The sequence below is a fragment of the Lineus longissimus genome, chromosome 13 (genome assembly GCF_910592395.1).
Source record: "Lineus longissimus chromosome 13, tnLinLong1.2, whole genome shotgun sequence".
Lineage (NCBI taxonomy): Eukaryota > Metazoa > Nemertea > Pilidiophora > Heteronemertea > Lineidae > Lineus > Lineus longissimus.
The window spans coordinates 6,596,055-6,614,482 of record NC_088320.1 but is presented as its reverse complement, the minus strand read 5'-3'; the positions used below and the strand labels follow the sequence as shown (position 1 = coordinate 6,614,482).

General features: G+C 41.7%; 2 protein-coding genes across 5 annotated transcripts; one reads left to right on the top strand and one right to left on the bottom strand.

Annotated features, from left to right (window-relative positions):
* Positions 1–7,866, bottom strand: LOC135498235 (uncharacterized). 2 transcript variants are annotated; one of them, XM_064788448.1, is made up of 9 exons: positions 7,757–7,866; positions 6,895–6,989; positions 5,909–6,330; positions 3,560–4,605; positions 2,880–3,153; positions 2,496–2,643; positions 1,893–2,046; positions 1,387–1,540; positions 1–777 (listed from the first exon to the last, which is right to left on the bottom strand). In XM_064788448.1, the coding sequence occupies exons 4-9, from the start codon at positions 4,532–4,534 to the stop codon at positions 581–583; spliced, it is 1,902 nt and encodes a 633-aa protein (XP_064644518.1). In that variant the 5' UTR covers positions 4,535–4,605; positions 5,909–6,330; positions 6,895–6,989; positions 7,757–7,866; the 3' UTR covers positions 1–580. The 2 variants fall into 2 exon arrangements, with proteins under 2 accessions (XP_064644518.1, XP_064644517.1); XM_064788447.1 differs by having other exon boundaries at positions 3,560–6,330.
* Positions 7,867–8,875: 1,009 nt separating this feature from the next.
* LOC135497944 (uncharacterized) lies at positions 8,876–18,169 on the top strand. Of its 3 annotated transcripts, none has more exons than XM_064787989.1 (5): positions 8,876–9,064; positions 9,536–12,060; positions 12,615–15,317; positions 16,515–16,581; positions 16,732–18,169. In XM_064787989.1, exons 2-3 carry the CDS (start codon positions 11,761–11,763, stop codon positions 13,611–13,613), a joined length of 1,299 nt encoding a protein of 432 aa, XP_064644059.1. In that variant the 5' UTR covers positions 8,876–9,064; positions 9,536–11,760; the 3' UTR covers positions 13,614–15,317; positions 16,515–16,581; positions 16,732–18,169. The 3 variants fall into 3 exon arrangements, with proteins under 3 accessions (XP_064644059.1, XP_064644058.1, XP_064644060.1); XM_064787988.1 differs by having other exon boundaries at positions 16,515–16,589; XM_064787990.1 differs by lacking the exon at positions 16,515–16,581.
* Positions 18,170–18,428: the final 259 nt, after the last annotated feature.

The window sequence follows — 18,428 nt, the reverse complement described above, 5'->3', positions numbered from 1 at the left end:
ATTTCCACAAACTGCAACATTTTCACGAGTGTATTTTTCATTACATTATTTTGCCCCGTACCTACAGTTGTTATGAGAATTGAGGTCGAGCCCAATGCACGATCTATTTTGTCTTTCGCACCTGTGCCTAAATTCCCATTGTTCCACTGACTTATAAACGGTTTATCAGGGCATATCTTGATGACATCTTCCCCCACGATACAGCTTCCCTGGGGTCGCTAGGCCTAAATTGGCAACGGCAAATAAATCTAATGAACCTCTATCTCATTTTCATTCATTTACCCAACCTCAAGACCATCATCACCCCCACCCCAAAAAAGCACACACACGCTTAAATATGAGCTGTCTGATTGACTCCTTCAAATTACAGCATAACTCGTGTGAGTATCGAACTATTTCTGTAGTGCCCAATGCTTCACTATCCAAACGCAGTTCTTACCACCAGTGTTACTGGGCAAAGATATGCATTATGATAGCAGGCTGGACGCTGTTCGAGTCGAGCATGTGCAATCATACACCACTTCACATGCAATGTTTTTGGCGTTAACGTATCATTCAGAACCTCTCCCCTTGCAAATGTTCACCAACTCTGCCACCGAAATCGACTGTCCTTGAGAAAGTTTGCCAATTCTTTGTTAAATGGTTTATAGAATGCCTCCATGACTTCTATGGTCTTTGGTAAAGGATGACGTAAGTGTGGATCGTGATGTCTGTAGCTTTGGTCATCAATGTTATGCATAGCGGACTGGAGTATCAGCTGGTGTTGGCTTGGCGTTTCTGAAAAGGGGAGGGTTTTTATAGATCGACTTATTGTACCGATACATGTACGTACGAATATAAAAGACCATTTATTACCGCGCTTGCACTTTTTAATACTGAAATCCCCTAAAATCTCATCAAATAACTCATCAGGATGAATAGAAACGCTACTTTAGTTGGTTCATAAGACCCGTTTCAAAGGTGAATCTTGTCCAACGCACTGAATCTTCAACTCCTGCTGATATAGTTTCATCACGAATACAGGCTAACACTTCACCTAGTGATGCCGGACTACTAAATGAAGAGAAAGATGAATTGATGTCCCGATGAACTTATGAGTGGTCGGCCTATGAGGAGGTACCAGATTCCATTCGAAGGCTGCTTATAAAAGGACTCGCTCCGGGACACGAGAGAACGGAAACCCAAGCTCTTCCAACATTTCGAACTGACACGACCAGCGTTAGACGATCGCCACTTCGTCAGAACGTTGTGCGCATGATTACCACGTTGCCACGTTTGTATTGACATCATGGCGTACAAAGTAAATGACGATAATACGCACACCTTGGAAATATCATAATTATATCGTCTGACGTTACACTCTTTAAAACGACGAAAATGTCTTACTTATGTTCAGAAATTTGTATAGATCTTTCAATATGTTGAACCTGTCCTTGACCCTGCGCCACTGTTCCGTCTTGATGAAGAAGAACCGGTCCCTCGGGAAAACAGCCAACCAGTCCTTTAGGTACGCCAGGTAGTTGTAGTCAAGACAGGCTTGCTGCAATGGGAGGAAAACAAGTTATGATTAATTGACATTGGTACATTGTGGGCCAAATCTTAAAAGCCGTCTTTCGTGATAACAGTTGTGTGGCAGAGAGAAAGATGAATTAGGTAATTAGGTGACCCACTGACTTTATTCACGAGAATATCCCTTACAAAGTCCACTAATTTCTGTACACTGCCTCTCTCCTCGATCGGTGCACAAGTCTCCTCGATGATAAAATTTTTCGGCTAAAACACATTTTTTAGACTTCTGATGGCATTTGCCCCCGCCTCCCCCCCCCCCCTAAATATGGAACGACCCAATATGACCCAAAATATGGAAAGTCAAATGTTTAGTATAACTTTACCGCTGCCCACTGGTGTTTAAAACACTCCTCCAAGTCTTTGTCTTCGAGGCAGTTTGTCACTCTGCTAATGATGTCCTTGATTTTCTGGTGAAATTGTAACCTTGTGCTGCGCTTGTGTCTCATTTTGTCTTCTCGAGCGTAAAAATGACGAATTCTGAAAGAAAGATCAGCAAATAATTATAATCATTATAAACATAACAGTATATCGGTCGGTATTAAGCTCTGCTTATAAGTAGTGACTCTATTAAAATGACGAATTCTAAAAGAATGATCAACGAATCTGTGAGGAAATAAACGTTTAAGCACGTGGTTTTAAGCATAACAGTATATAGGTAGGTATTTAACTCTGCTGATGAGTAGCAAACTGAACTTCTAGCGCTATTGCCCCTGTTGCCTCCGCCGAGCAATGTCGACACATTGAGGGTCAATATGATAAGTAGTGGCTCTATTATAACCTGCCGCTGTATCCGTCCAACGGCCACCGTCGGGGTGGCGTTGATCATATGTTGGGGCGGATATTATGGGAGCATGCTCTCACATTCTATGATACTGGTTCTCTATGAACTTCTTCATCAACATTTTTCACCCGCATATTGCACGTACCTGGTGATAGGGTTACACAATGTGACAATGAATTTTGCGTCTGGTGTAAATTTCTTGATCATCTGCGCCTGTAGCATGTTCCAATATCTAGGACTAAACTTCCCATCATTTGTAACGGAACGCCAGGTATCACGGGTATTTCTCTCCACTGAAATACAGAAAATTGTGTATAAAATATTCGAACTGAGCGGATGATGCCCGTGTAGAAGGCGTTTCATGAGACAGTCGTAATTGATTGACATTGCTTATGCTGAAAACTCCAATTCTAATCTTGAGATTACTAATCTGCCACATTTACACTTAGGCAAAATTGCCAGTTTTAAGACAAATGCCATCTAGCCTGTCAATAAAGTTTCCAGTAAAACTTCCGGAAACATTACTTACATAATATGTTGTTCTTGCTCTGGAACATTGACTTTAACTGAACAGTCGCGCCGTAGTTAGACATGGACTTGATAAAGCTATTGTCAAAATCTCTCGCCCAGAACTGACTCTCAGCCCTCCAGGAGGGCATGACTTCAGTATGAGCGGTCAGTCTAAAATAGAGGTCGTTCGTGGCGCAACCCTGAAACCCTAGAATGTAATTGGATGGCAGGCAATGCAGGGCACCTAACTTTTTCCAACAGGGTGTTCGCCACTCCGACAGGCGCTGCTCTGGCTGCAATAGAAACGGATCGTTGCACATTTTTGATACGATTCGATAGTACACTCTTGGAAACAAAGGGTTTTGAGCTTTTGAAAATCATCTCAGGGTTTTTCAGCCAACACAAAATGAGGATTTTTAGCGAAATGAAAAACCCTGAGAGGTTCTAGGTAATCGTATAAACCATTTCATTTTACAAAAACTCTACGATCTGCATATTTGTGTTTACAGAAAAATAATATCAAGTGTTTAAAATGATTTTTCAAAAGCTCAGAAACCTTTGTTTCAACTATTAGCGTGTGGTTGTGGTATTTCGAAATAGAGATTTATATTTTATACTTTTAATTTAAAACTTAACTCAATTACACACAAAGACAAATCAGCTGAACAGGATCTTTCTGGGACATCCTGTAATACTTACGGAGAGGAATCCTGCAGACATATTTCTGGCAATCTCGTCCACCAGTTTGCTTGGAAACAACGTAGTCCGAGCAAGGGATTCATTGATCCTCCGAAACACCAAAGGCCGTAGAGTGTTTATCCTTTCTATAAGAGCCTTAGAACTCAAAACTATGTTTTCCTTCTTCCCTTTGATATCTTCTAAGCGTCCATTCGATACCTTTTTAGTATTTGTAGGTCCTAATTGAAGATTAGTCCGCAATTTTCCATCATCATCAATCGAGTCACCACCACCAACAATTGGTGCCTCTACATCAACACGCTCACTGGATGTATCATTTACCCCTTCAAACCTATTTTCAAATTCGCCTGAATCATTATCAAACTTAAGAAAAGTAACAATTGCCCTTGCCCTTTCACCATTTTGCATTTTTGTTGAGTTATAATCGTCTTCACTAAATCCATCAATTTCATTTTCTTCACCGTTTTCCAATGCGGTTGAGGCATCATCATTCTCACTCAATGTATTAGTTTCATTTCCTTCTCCGTTTTCCAGTTCGGTTGAGTCATCATCATCCTCACTCAATGCAACAGTTTCTTTTTCTTCTCTTTTTTCCAATTCGGTTGAGCCATCAAGCTCACTCCGTGCAATAGTTTCATTTCCTTCTCCGTTTTCGAATTCGGCTGAATCATCATCCACCTCAGACCATGCCACCTCCTCAAGTAACTGTTTGTTTTCATCTGACCCCGAGCCATAAACCGCCGCTGCTTTACCCTCGGTCTTCACGATGGACTTCACCTCCGATTCATGGGCCCTGCCACTGAACCCTATCCAGTCATCATGTCTGGGAACGCGTTTGTACGTATGACGCGTAACCACAGCATACGAGGAAGGTTTCAGCACGTGAGGTTGTTTGACTGTCGTAATCAAAACAACTGCAGCAATTGTTAGAATTGTTCCTGCGGTGACGTATTTCAGTTTTGTTATAAGCGCCATGGTTTACGACCAAAACAAATCTGGGTTTACGAAGCCGTCCGATATCCCTGTGCAGTCGGTGGAATTAAGACCTGTAATGACAATTAAAATGGAAAGTTCAGAGGCACTGATACCTACGAATCAATTTATTCTTAGTGAGATCGATCATCTCCTATGTAATCAATGAAAATAAAGTTATTTAGTAATACCATAATCTATACTTGGCAATACTCGATTCAGTATTTCGGTGAATAACCTTGACGTTTGTTTCATGGGTACAAAAGCCGTTCAATCGGAAGAAGTGTGATATTCTATGACCGCCAGTTGTTGAGGTCCCATACATGAGATGAACTAAAATGGACATCCTCGCATAAGGGTCATTCACTCGATGGAAAGAACTGAGTCGTGTTTGCAAGAGGATGACATTGTGTCGTCGAACCCAGTGAGGATGACCTGGTGAGGATGTCTATCCAGATCAAACATCAATAATGGCATCGAACATACTTGTGCATAAGTTGGCCTGAGACATGAATATTCAGAAACGGTCTTATATCGGTTATTAAAAGCTTCACGACTGGCCTGTTGTCAGAAAAGGTGATTTTGTAGCCTAGTGCCAACTTAGTGACGAGAGGATTTTTGAAGCTTAAACCTACCTTACAAGTATTTCTTACTTGATGATACGAATCCAATCCAATTTTGTATCATGCGAACTGAAATTCAGCATAGCCTATACATGGCCTCGACATTACGTGCAACAGCGTGAGCATAATAAACTAAAGTAAATTTGAAATAATATTGCACTGCAATAACACTATGTACACTACCGCATGAACCGTTAATACACGATACTTGGGTATATAAAACTAAAATAAGTCTAAACGCGTTTTACCATTTCTTACATTTAACTCAAAGTAGGACTACTAAGTCTAATCCCCTTTTAAACACTAGAATGTCTAGAAAGGAATAGCATACTTAATGCTACTTAGCTTAGCATTGCCTACCACTGGTTACTCTTACATTAATATCTAAAATGGACTAATGTTATGCCATAAAATCAATGCGTTGATTTCGATGCCAACCCCTGCTCTGGTCGAGGCTTGACCCTCATTGTATTGACATTGCTCAGCTTCCAGACAGGGCAGCGGCTACAGAGGCAAAACCGCTGGAAGATCAGTATGCGTTTCACGAGTTCACGCTGTCAATTAACGTGTAACTTACAGAACAAAAAAGTAATTTCTACGATGTCATCGCTTCTATTTGAACCCGTGGTCAAAAATAAGTTGCTTCAGTTCTAAGGACACTCGATAAATGGCGCTTTTTGCGTAACATTACAAACTAATCTAACAGGTTAAGATATTAGACTGTTGATAAAGTAGGTTTCTGAGGCGGATTTACATAATATTCACTTATATGTAGACCCGGTGTAGAAGTTTGAAATGTCCTAGTCAGGATAGAATGTCCGGGAAACCAGTGACAGGTTTTTTCTGGAAGAGATTTCTGTCAACTATACACGAAATGACGGAGAGGACTGTAAAGGTGGCGGAGCCGAGCAGACTCAGTACGGAGAGCAGCGCTGTGACTGCTATTGTGGCCGTCTTCTCGTTGGTGCATGAGACTATTCCGACGATTCCTGCGATTACATTGAGGACACCGCTCCAGACCCCGGGGCAGGTCATGTTGATCAAGCCATATCTCCCTCCGCCCGCCTTGGATGCCACGACTGCGATCCCTAGGATGACGCAAAGGATACCGTAAATGATGTGTAGGCGGCTGGTGCGGTGTTGGTCGTCTCGGGGGAAGTTCTTACGATGCGCCACCTGGGAACAGAAAGAAGATTTGAAGGCCGTGATTATAATAGAGTTCACGTTTTCACATGTAACGCGTCACTGTTCACTTTTCATGCGTGACATAAAGAACGAACAAGTCATTTCGAAAGAGCGGGCTACACCTTTCACCCTCATTTCGTATCTGTTAACTCGTGACAAGTGAAACATGACAAGTGACAACGTGAATCCTACATACATTTAACTCCGGTCTTAGAGGCACATGCTTGCCATCTCTCTTTTTGTGTTACGAAGGTTTTAGGGCTCGCATTTCCTCATGATTCAGTAGAGTGAGAAAATGCCGTCATTGGGTAAATTCTGCATTTTAAGGTCGTCGGCAAACTATGTTTATTTGATAAAATAGTTAATACCCCGCGGGAAGAAGGATGATACACTCATATGACATAACATATTAACTCCCTTTAGCCCCTGTACGCCCCGATCCGCCCTGACGATTACTCCCAGTAAGACCGGATCAGTTTTGGGATTCCCCATGGCCACAGAAGAAACTGGTGAGTGAGACCAACCTCGCTTCTGGATTATAATAACTATACAGACCTTGGGTTGAACTCCATGCTGTGGCTGCATATCCGATGTTGTTATAGTCTGTCCAAACGGTGTAGTAGGAGTGACGATTATGTTTTTGGAAATCCCTGAAACAGAAGAGCAAACTCGAGACCATTTCATTGGTTAATATCTAGTTGATTTGTTACAAATTCTCAGAGTTATCAAAAAATATATCCTCAATGTCGAATACTTAAAACGCTGAAGTCGTTGGCCTTTATTGGGTTTATTAAATCTGTTCTAACATGAAATTGTGTCATGTTTTTAGGAATACACTGTAATATGAACATACTCGTTCACTCACGAGGAACATAGACGCATCTAATATTTGACCTGTTCTGTCAAAAGGAGGCAGAAGTCGCATGTAGGAAAATGGGCAAAAGGGGAGAAAATATTTTGGGGGAAAAATGATTTTATGAATTTCCGGGGTTATTTTAAACTATGTCTAAAGGTGTTTCGAGGCCACAAAAGCCATGGAATACAGTTCCTTCGAATGCTTATGCATAAATAACCTATTTTCGGACAAGGTTATTTTTTTAAATTTTTACTTCAGAGAGTGATATATTCTGAAGTCCATATCTCAACCCATCCTCAAGATATCCTCATGTATCAGACATCATTTTAAAGATATTTCAATGCAGAATAAACCAGTACCAACTCATTTTCAAGAATTTTACCCAACACCCTCCATTCGACATAGCGGGTCACATATATAAGAATGATTACCGACAACACGTCCACCGATGTCAGTATTGGTATTGGATGGTCGACATCATGACAGACATCTCAGAAACGCCTGCAGTATCAGCTTGCACAATTTCTGGGGTAAAATACAGCAACGTGTGAAGATTCTTACCTTTGCTAGGATAAGTATACGCCCTTGTCCGTCAGTCGATGGATTACCATAACCTGATTTAGACCCCAAACTAACAAAGGTAAACAATGTTCTACAGGCCTGAGTGGATATCTTATTGAAATCTCGTATGACCTAGTTTGTTTCGCCTCTGCATTCATTTATTGAATTGAAAGAAAGTATATACATATCTTTACATACGAGCACACGTGTATGATTGCTATGCTGAATACCAATTGGTGACACTGGTATTCTCTTCAAACTCATACAGCTATTATTGTAGTTAGAGTACTTAGCATTTGAGCCTATTCATGAAGACTACCATAGAGTGTGGGAGGAATAGAACGCCTCAAGTTATCATCACTGCAATAGCAAGATTCAGCAAATCAAACGATCTCTCCCTAATGACGGGTCTGAATCGGTTTCACGTATGATGTAAGGTGACTTGCGATGCGGCCATACGCAAAGTCGATACGAATATGCCATACGGGAGAGACTTTATGATTTGCTGAAACTCGCTGTTTAAGTTACCAGACTGTACCGCCTGTCGAGCTGTCGCCTGTTGGCATGGCTGGAGCGATCATGCTTGACGACTCTCATTTCTAAACGGAGTTTTCCTCAAACCAGGGACATTCAAGATGGCCGAGGTGGCGGCCATGTTTTAGAGGCGAGACACTCGTCCCATGAAATATTTGGAACTGTTCTTTGAATTGGCGGGAACTAATCAAATCGTTGATTCCTTTACATGTACTTTCAATTTTTGCTGAGGGATTAAAACCTTGATTTGCATAATGATACCAGTTTAATCCCGTAGCATTGTCGGCCCCATAAGAGAATATCATTCATCCATTGGCTCACAAATACATGAGCTCTGAATAATATGAATACATGTACATGCATTATCTACTTTAGGATAATGTGAAGCCTAACAAAATAATGCCAAACGTTATTCTTTATCTTGACATACATATTTCACCGGGACAGTTTGCAAGCCTTTGAAACGCAAACCATTTTCAAATTCAGTCAACCTTGGATGAATAGATCTTTTAGTAATGCTTTTCTGAGCGAATCCAGGCCAGGCATTAAGGATGGTTTCAACCATGCTATTCTAAAACTAGCACGAGTCCGTGCTGGTGTAGTTGTACGGTTTTGAAATAACATGCAGCTCAAATTCATACCGAGCAAAATGGCGGCGTAGATGACTTCCGCATCTTAAGTGTTACAGATTTAATAGTTGCACAGACATAAAACGAATACACACGTATTGTTGTGGATGAATTGCATTTACATTAGACTAGACTAACTGATTAGGTAAGTTGACTTATATCGTCATTTCCCTATACTGTCAACATTTGGGCTACTTGGGTCAGGCACACCGTAGACCCCTTTTTGGGTTGACGGAACATTTCTAAAACATACACTTGCACAGTGTCTGTGTATAATCCATTAGGAACTCTTTATATTTCCTCGTGGAATTCACTCACTCAAGACTTAGAATATGGATCACTTTTAAAAATGTGTCCCTTAAGATATAATGTCAAGTAAAAGAAATCAGAATCAGAAATTTTCACAAGGTATATTGCTTCATGCTTTGGTAGGATTTAAAAAGTCAGTTAGAACATGCTTTAACAGAAGCTGATCTTGTTGCCTGTAGATCACTCCAAGCATATTGAAACCCCCCAAAATGGCTTTATTTTACCTCAGATATGGTGGTGATTGGTACAGACTGTGGTCGGAGTTGCCGAATTTACTCTATACATGTATTTTTTATTTATTTCAAAGGTCAATACAGCCATGATGTACGATCCAGACTTCCACGAGTCATTCAAGGCCACCAAGATCCCTACCAATCGCAGGGGAGATCCAGGAACTGTCCGTCGAACTGGTATCGTCCAGATCGTGTTCGGGGTCGTAATGTTTATCTTAGGGGCCGCTGCCTTTGGCGCCGGAATGGCTGGTTTGGTGGAGCCTGTTTATTCATCTATCGGGGCTGGGATGTGGTGCGGCATAATTGTTGTTTCCGCCGGTAGCATAGGGGTTATGGCCGCCCGTAGAGTGACCCAAGCCTGGAACATTGCCAGCTTAGTAATGGCGTGCGCGAGTACCATATGCTGCGTCATATTCCTTGTAATTTCTGCAGCTTCTTTGAACGCCGAGCTGAACCCTGGGATGGGCAATCGAACGCAAAATGCGACTGATGCTTCTCGTTCATTCACTACACCCGCCACCAGTACCCAAAATGCAACTCTGACACCAGGAGAAAATGAAAACAGAGGCACGGACCTAGTTGTTGATGATGCGTTAGGCATCATCGTAGCCCTGGCCACACTCGTGACTGCCGTCATACAGGCAATATCCTCCTACCAGATGGAGTCTTTCGGTCTCTCTACGATGATCTTCGTCATCGGGCGTTCACTAATGGGATGCTGCTGCAGAAATCAGTTTGAAGAGTCGACGGCGGGCTACGCAAGGGAGGAGGACTTTTCTGCCAATGACCCTTATGGGGACTTGGGGACTTAAAGGCCGACGCCGTTCGTTAAAGAGTTAGATATTTGTATTTGACTTTGAAAATTTAGATACACACTGAATTTGCCGTTGTGTAACAGACATAGAAATACCCTGTAAACCAAGATTCAGCAAATTTGCACGACGAGTAATTCTTTTTCCTGACCCACGATTAAGACATTCAAAACCCTATGTATATGTGACCATCGTTACTAATTAAACACAATTCCGACTCATGCGCGGTCATATTCGGGTGTGTTTTTATCAGAACACATACAATCGTTAAACTCTGACATGTAGATTGTTGACTTGTCGATTCTCAACAAGTTATGCTTACCCCGGATATTTGTACATTTTACTCTGAATAAGTCAAAATCTCTCTATAGAAGTAAATATGGTGGGTCTGAACACCTATCAGAGCCATGTTGTTTATTAAGAAATTTAAGGAGAAATCTGTATCTTTTGTTTTTACTCAAGACTGTACATGTAGCTCTGCTTTCAGGACATAAGTGCTACCAGTTATTAGTTGTAAAGCTCAAAGCCTTTTATATGAATGATTTTATGAAAAAAATGCAATATTGTCATATTTCATTGTCCCAAAGTATCATTCATTAAAAGCCTCAAGCGAGGTGGAAAAAAAGACCTTGAAACTTAACACAAAGCTAAGTATTGTTTTGCAGTCCACAAAGGCCTACAATTGGAAGCTGTCACTCAGTAAATACTGGTAACCATTTGTTTCAAATGGGGTTCAAAATGAGAGTTTGAAACAATGCAAGGGCAACTGTAGCCCATTATACGTTCGAGGCGTTATACATGTAATGGCGTGGTCATGGTTTAGAAAGTCTATTCAACCAGTGTTTTTCCAACAATGCTGGTCTTATTTCAAACAGGTTCAACCGTATTACGATTTGAAATAAATGGATTGCGTGGGAGAGCGTGTGACGTTTTACGGGTGTGGAAGTAGATATTGCCCCTTGGAAAAAGTGTCCAGCATTAGTGTATTCTGGCGGATTTTCGTATATGCATAGAAGGCATGGTCGTCAATAGCTAAGAGATTAAGACGCATCATAGCATCATTTGCTCGCCAAGGACACTTCAAACTTCTACACCGGCTTACATTAGACATAAGCATTTGGGACGAAAAACCGAAACACTTTGGGATGGCGGGATTTATCGACGCTGAGACCTCCCTGGTGCCATATGCATCGTGTTTATTTACAAATGTCGCGATAAAGCTGATGACTGTATACGAAGCAGTGCATAGATGACTATTATGTTCATCGTCGCTGCAATGCATCTTTGATACAAATATTACTATGACTGATGACTCAGACTTCTGAATAAGGTCGTTTCAGCAGTGTCAGTTCTTGCCATTGTTCATAACTGATTGTCTCACTAACTGAACTATAATATTACATGTAGAATAACCCATTTTTAGGGCAAAAATGTTTCGAACCACACGTAAGGCCTCAGTCAATCTCCCTGTAAAACATTGACGAGTCATGTTCAAAATCGTTCAGGTTTTGCACTCGGGCATTCGTTTTACGTTCGTCCTCGCAACGGCGAATGCATTCACGTTGATCTCGTTTAAGATCGTCTTACGAGATCACGTGATATTACAGCCAGAGCTTGGGGTAGTTCGGTTAAAATCCTTCCTTGAGTGTGGTATTTATTGTTCAAAAACCTCCGGCTGTTCGACATTTTCCTACCAGTTTCAAAATGGTGGCTGCCGATTGAGTATGGCGGACTGGAGATGTGAAAAGGCGACTGTGGCGAAAGGGAGCCACGTGTCCGGCAAACAGGTAAGACAATGACATAATTATACTAGAAGCTGTCTGTGGTGAGAAAAAAGTAACGTTTGTCCAGTCAATATATGAACAAATAATGTTAGTCCAATCAATGTATAGTTAACTTTAGGGAATGCAACCGAAATGTTCTTCTTTCTTGCTCTATGACAAAAGTCATGAAACCTTTTAGCACTGGGAGTAGTATTTTCGAAATGTGTTTTTTTAACATATTTATTTCTGATGATTGGCGGGAGTGTGGCTTTGACAGCTTTGAAAGGAATTTGTGTGACGATAGCGTGCTAACTCATCACCAAGCGCAGTCTCATGTAGCACCGCACAGATACTGAGATAATGATTTTCGCCACCGTTAATTGCGAGGTGGTTTTGTACATAATTGGCGCTTTTTAGGCAGGCCCCAAGGTTACATTTGTTCTAGTGAATTATCTATTGCAATTTATATAATAATTTTTAATGATCTTGTTTGGAGAAAACACGGTCCTGCTGGAAGCCATTTTGGCATGAACAATGAACATATTATCACATGCCGACTTGTCTCTTTAACATCGCAGGAAAAGTATGAACTCAATCATGAAATGGAGATCGTCTCTTATAGAGGAAACATGAAGGCTTTGCTTTACCACAGCAAGCTAGACCTTGTTATTATCTTAACCACCAATAGAAGGGGCGAAAACGTATTCATTTATAAATCTCAAGGAAAACAGTACAGGTTGAAACGAAAGTATTTCCTAAAAGACCTCGGTGAATTATCTGGAGAATATTATGATAATTTCGTTGGAGTTACGATTGACAGAAGAAAGATGCGAAGTATTTATGTTTTTGATATAAAAAGAGGAACAAAAATTGCAACTTTCCTCGTACCAAGTATATACAGTATACGCAAGAATTTTCATACTCCATGCAAGAAGACTTCTATAACGGGAATTCGGGTCTTGGATTCGACCGTCATACTGGAAGCTGTCTGCGCGGTCCTTCCTCGCGAAGTCAAAGGAAAACGTGTTTGGAGAGTATATTCGTCGCATTATCTATGCGCGACGTCGCGCTCCAGTCGCCGGATAAAACTTAATATGTTGGAGAAAATAGATGGCTTGAGTATACGTATGGCCGGAGTTCCAGAAAGGGCATTTGATGACTTCAAGCTGGAACTAACATCTTGTGGTGACAGATGTGTTGATGTAGCCGGGATAAAAACTCACGGCATTCACGTCTACGTTTACGACGTCGTTATAGAGTATGGCGAAATCGAGAAGAAGAAAAAAGAAAACATCATAATGATACCGAAAGTTGATAACAACAATATTGTCATTTTCAGTAAATCCAAGATGGCCGTTGGGCAGATTTTTTCTGATTCGTACCGCCTGGTTAAAATCCTCCCGCCATGTTTTAGACGCACCTCGAAGAGGAACGTGTCTACACTGGCGAAAACGAGCCGATCGTACTATTGGTTTCTCAATAAAAAGGATGATGTCGTTGCATGGCCCAGATACTGGACACCACGCCCTACGGCGCAGGTGCACAGGCCTTTCGCGGAATGTGGTAGTTTGTTTTGAATACATGTACATGTACATGGAATTGCCCATGAAATCAACATTACCCACATGCTCGCCCTCAGGTGGAAGCTCTCTGAAATGTACGGCACTCGGTAAGATAGAATTCTGCCACGTCCCTGTACATGAGGTTCTTTGTTGATTTGCCCTCGTGTCCAGGACATCCTGGGCAATCTGTCAATGCCAAGCACTGTACATTTTCTTGAGTTTGGTCCTGAGGCCGACCTTGTGGGTAATGTTGATTGTTATTGGCGAATCCGTGTATTCCACCATCAGGCATGCTTCTATATCCAGAATCGAAACTCAGCACAGCTGCCCTTTCTGATTCTTAAATGATTTAGACAAGCAGAAATCCTCATGAAGGAGCTATGCACCTATTTTTGCAATGGTTGGCCCGATTAAAGCTAAATTTTTACCGGGTCGACTACTGAGAAATCGGTGTGTATTCAACAATAGTTATATGTCACTTGCACCTTCAACTCATTGATGAAATCATCTTGTATACCGAAATCCGAGCTTCTTCCTCCGAACATCCGTCTTTTATGCGCAGAGTTCAAGCCACTCTAACCTTCTTATTGATTCCAACGTCGACGAATTTGGTACAAACTTTGATAGGTTTGTATTTAGGGGAAAATGTGAATGCTTGTTTTTATTTATAAGATATTGGACGGGTCTCGTTGATTTTTGTGACAAGGTAGTGCCAGAGTCTAGAACAAATCTATCCCCTATACACGTGTTGAAAGAGTTCGTTAAATAGTGATTTCGGAGTTGAGTATGAGTGTAGCCAACGTGCATGAATCCGAAGTAAATTAAATGATGACCACCCCAATTGCACATGTCAAAGCAGAAACTTCGTTGGCGCCAGTAAGCCTTTTTCTAAATTTTTAAAAATAAAAATAAAAATCCAAATCAGAAAAATGGCAATCCGCTATTGAGAGAACACTTTCCTAGAACTAACAACCAGCCAAAAATAACGATGGAATAATTTAGCTATGCCATCCTTTAAAGGTGTTGTGTTGTAGAAATACGATGAAAGTACTACTAGAATGTTAAAAGGCGCCGTTCGTTCTTGGAGGTCGTTTTCTTTCGTCTGCCCCGCAGGTATCGAAATAAATAGTGTTGCTTACCAATGTGGTCAACTACAATGAATACGCCGGTTACGGGCCACATAAGCTCCTACGAATCATCTCTTAAACGAATTTCAAAGAGTGAAAATGCACTCTTTTCAGACTGGGAAAGTCACCCGGCTCCCCAACCAATCACATTTGTGGTCGGAAGCTCCGAATTTCAACGTCAGCCATACGCAATTCAGATATTTCGCGCCAATGAAGCACTGCGTGACACCTATAGGTCCTATAATACACTTGCTAATTATCCAAGATCACTTCCCCGTTGATAAAATGGCGAACCGATACGATAACAATGTTGGCGTTGAAAGGAACCTGTCTGACGATTGAGGCAAATCATCCGTTGCTACACTCGTTTTGCTGTGGATCTATATATTATCAGCAGCGTATCGCCCGAGCCACACGTTGCTTGGCTAGCAGCCCCTTGCATGCAGGTGGATTGCCACGGATCGGAGGCTATGGTACAGGTAGTGGTGCTCGCACGATTTCTCGACGTTGCAGTGGTAGCCTGCGCTTGCAGTGGAAGATGAACACCAATATCGTACCTTACGAAAGCAATCACAGGGGAAACGCACATCAGGTGAGACTCAATGCTTCTCCTAAATTTCTCTGTCAGTATCCGAAGGTTAGAGGAAACCATGCCTGGGAACATGCACTTTGTCATGGTCATACACATCACGGGCAATACCATAATACGCCTTGGACGGTAAGAACAGTTACCCAGGAATAGATGCTGTAGGCTACCATGAGGGGGGGGTCGATGAAAAGCCTTTGGCATGACATGGCCGTGGTTGTGCTCGTATTCTCGAGAAGTAAGTCTACCCATCCTCTCTGGCCAGTGTCAATTGTATGCTCCATCTTCGCCTACACAATGTGGTTAGATACTGAGTGAAAAGCTTCGAAGCTTGTTTGGGACGAAGGCTATTGGTACCTTCTCTGCTACTCATGAGTGCTGACGCTTTGTTCATTGTCTGATGCGAAACTTCTGTCAATGTCGGCCTTGGTTTACTGACCATTTTAAGAGGGTCTGTACAGATCCGCCGTGTGATATTTGTGTATACGACGTAGAATAACAAAAAATAAAAAAATAACACTTGATATAGCGCCCTCCACTAAAGCCCATTTACATGTAGTGCTTTGTATACAATCACCACAGCGAAGGAGTGGAAATATCCTGAATATCAGGATATGTACATATACTAACTCCAAATGTGAGAGTGGGTCGAAATCGCAATCTTATCAAGATTTAATGAGTCAAAATCGAAAAAAAACAACATAGATTTGGTAAGCCATTGTTGATGTAAATATAACTCTTGACCCATTGGTCTGTTTCAATCTTCCGGGTCTTTGCGCAATAGACAACAGAAGACCATTGTGATTGTTGCTCGTGAATGATGGTTTCCTGTAATTGATGACAATATCCCGGCGGTAGTCTGTAGTTTCCGGAATCTTGGAAAGCTGGAAAGTAGATGGAAAGTTGGAAAATTCCGGAAAGTATAGGATTTTTTCAAACGGATTTTGCAACATTCTTTACATCAAAGAAATATAAACAATGAACAAACAAATCATAGGCGTGATCCTAGCTGGCCAATTGGCGTCTAGTGTCTAACAAACTTCCTAAATTGCCCCACTGTCCACCTCGAGTCGCCTTCTATATGAAAGCAAGGCTCCTACCGTGATTTACAAGAAACACGGTAGATGGCAGGAGTGGGCTCGGAATCGATTCCTAGGTCAGGTTTACTGACCGATTTTTATACTAAACTTTCCAACTTTCCAGCTTTCCAAGATTCCGGAAACTACAGACTGTCTATCCCGGCCTTCTCTTGTGGAGCTATTGAGCCACGGTGAGCAGGTGAGTAGGGGGGCATTCGAACCATGAATCAAATTATTATTGTAAAAGACTTGTAGCTATACCCGATTTCTCCCTTTCCTCAACCATACTGCTGAAATATAATTACGACTAAAATATTGCTTTCATTTTGGAATACTTGCAGAATGTCCCAAACGAGATCTACTTCGCGACCATATCCCCGGCGGAAGAGGTACGGGACGACCAAACCAACCCGTCTCTTATCGGCCGAGCATTCTCCCGGAACTCACAGCTCCGCTGTAGCGTGGTTCTAATCGTGGACGGGATCATGTTCCTCCTTCTGATGATCAGTATCATCGTACTCGGACTCCCTACTGGGAGCTACCTTTTCAGGCCCCGGTACGCTGCGTCAGTGATATGCGCCGGGGCTGGACTAGGGATGGTTCTCATTGCGACAGGGTGCGTCGGGATATGCGCCGCACTGACCAGGAAGACGGTTCACGCAGAAATATGTGCCGCCCTATCTTTGATAAGCAGTGGTTCCCTTTTCATCAGTTTCATAATAGTAGTGACGATGTTTCATCGACTTACGGATAAACACTGGGCCGGCAGTGGGGTAGATTTTGCAGTTTTGACGGTTTCGATTATAATTTTTATAGTCGGGATCACCACTGGTATTATACAGACGATGGTGCAGTTTAGAATCCTCATGTGTTTTAGTAAAAAGAAGGTCGATGTCACCACTGGCGATATAGACCACACGACTGCGCCAGTACTCCTTATAAGCGACGACGAAATGCAATTGGCAATAACACAGAAGGGTGAAGGGAACAAGGACTAACTACGTACACACCAACTGTATACAAACGACCAGGCTATACCGCCCGAAATTCTAGTTCATTGGTCATAATCTTTAATTATGCAGGGTATGTTGATTCGAACAGGGTACGTCGTTCGGCAAAACAGCGTTGGCAATAAAATGTGCACCTGTACATCCCGTACAACAACAAACTGAGTGATTGGAATGATCTTCTTGTCGGTGTAGGTTGGTGTGCTTATGACACGCGTATACGATATATGACTCAAGCTCTGCGGACAAGCGTTACTGTACACACTGTAAAAAAACGTCAAATGGTTTACCCTTTCGAAATTTAGGGTGGACACGTCAACAGTCTTCGTCGCCGGTGTATAGCCGATAAAAATATGCCTGAAACATGTACTGAAGCACCCTGCATAACAAAGAAAGTAATGGCCTCTTCTCCTTGGGTGTATAGTCCGTTACGCTTGCACACTATGAAAACATTAGTTTACCGGCATGGAAGTGTCAGCTCGTCGTACTGTTTTATAAAAACTGTACGTCCATGGTTTCCAATGCCAGTTGTTACTGCCGAAGAGTGAGGATCAGTTTCCACATAAGCTTCCCATGGGGGGGGGCTATCACTTGTTTCTGAGTGTATATATCTTGTAGTTTTGTGTGCATTACATGATACTGTTGAAAACAGACTAAAATTTGATTAAATACATATAAGCTTGTTTCTGAGTGTATATATCTTGTAGTTTTGTGTGCATTACATGATACTGTTGAAAACAGACTAAAATTTGATTAAATACATATAAGCTTACGCATGTATTGTAGAGTTTATTGGTAAAAAGAAGTTACATGCATTTAGTCTTCCTTGCATATTTAAGTAAAATATAAAAGGAGACGGAAAATGTCTGTCAAGCCGTCAGCTTAAACGAACATATTTAGTGTGTCGCATCTCCACAAGGTGACATTATTGTTAGTTCATAATTCCGATGTCAGATGACGGTAATAGCGCTGGATAGCGTACGTATTATGGCGGTCATATCATGAAATGCAACGTCTCATTGCCTTCTTTA

Coding starts and splice junctions, on each gene's coding strand:
- LOC135498235 (XM_064788447.1), bottom strand. CDS start 4,534: ATGGCGCTTATAACAAAACTGAAATACGTCACCGCAGGAACAATTCTA. Junction 3,154..3,559: donor TGTCTGCAGGATTCCTCTCC/GTAAGTATTACA, acceptor TTTCTATTGCAG/CCAGAGCAGCGCCTGTCGGA. Junction 2,644..2,879: donor GAGCAAGAACAACATATTAT/GTAAGTAATGTT, acceptor TCTGTATTTCAG/TGGAGAGAAATACCCGTGAT.
- LOC135497944 (XM_064787990.1), top strand. CDS start 11,761: ATGTTCAAAATCGTTCAGGTTTTGCACTCGGGCATTCGTTTTACGTTC. Junction 12,061..12,614: donor GCCACGTGTCCGGCAAACAG/GTAAGACAATGA, acceptor TTAACATCGCAG/GAAAAGTATGAACTCAATCA.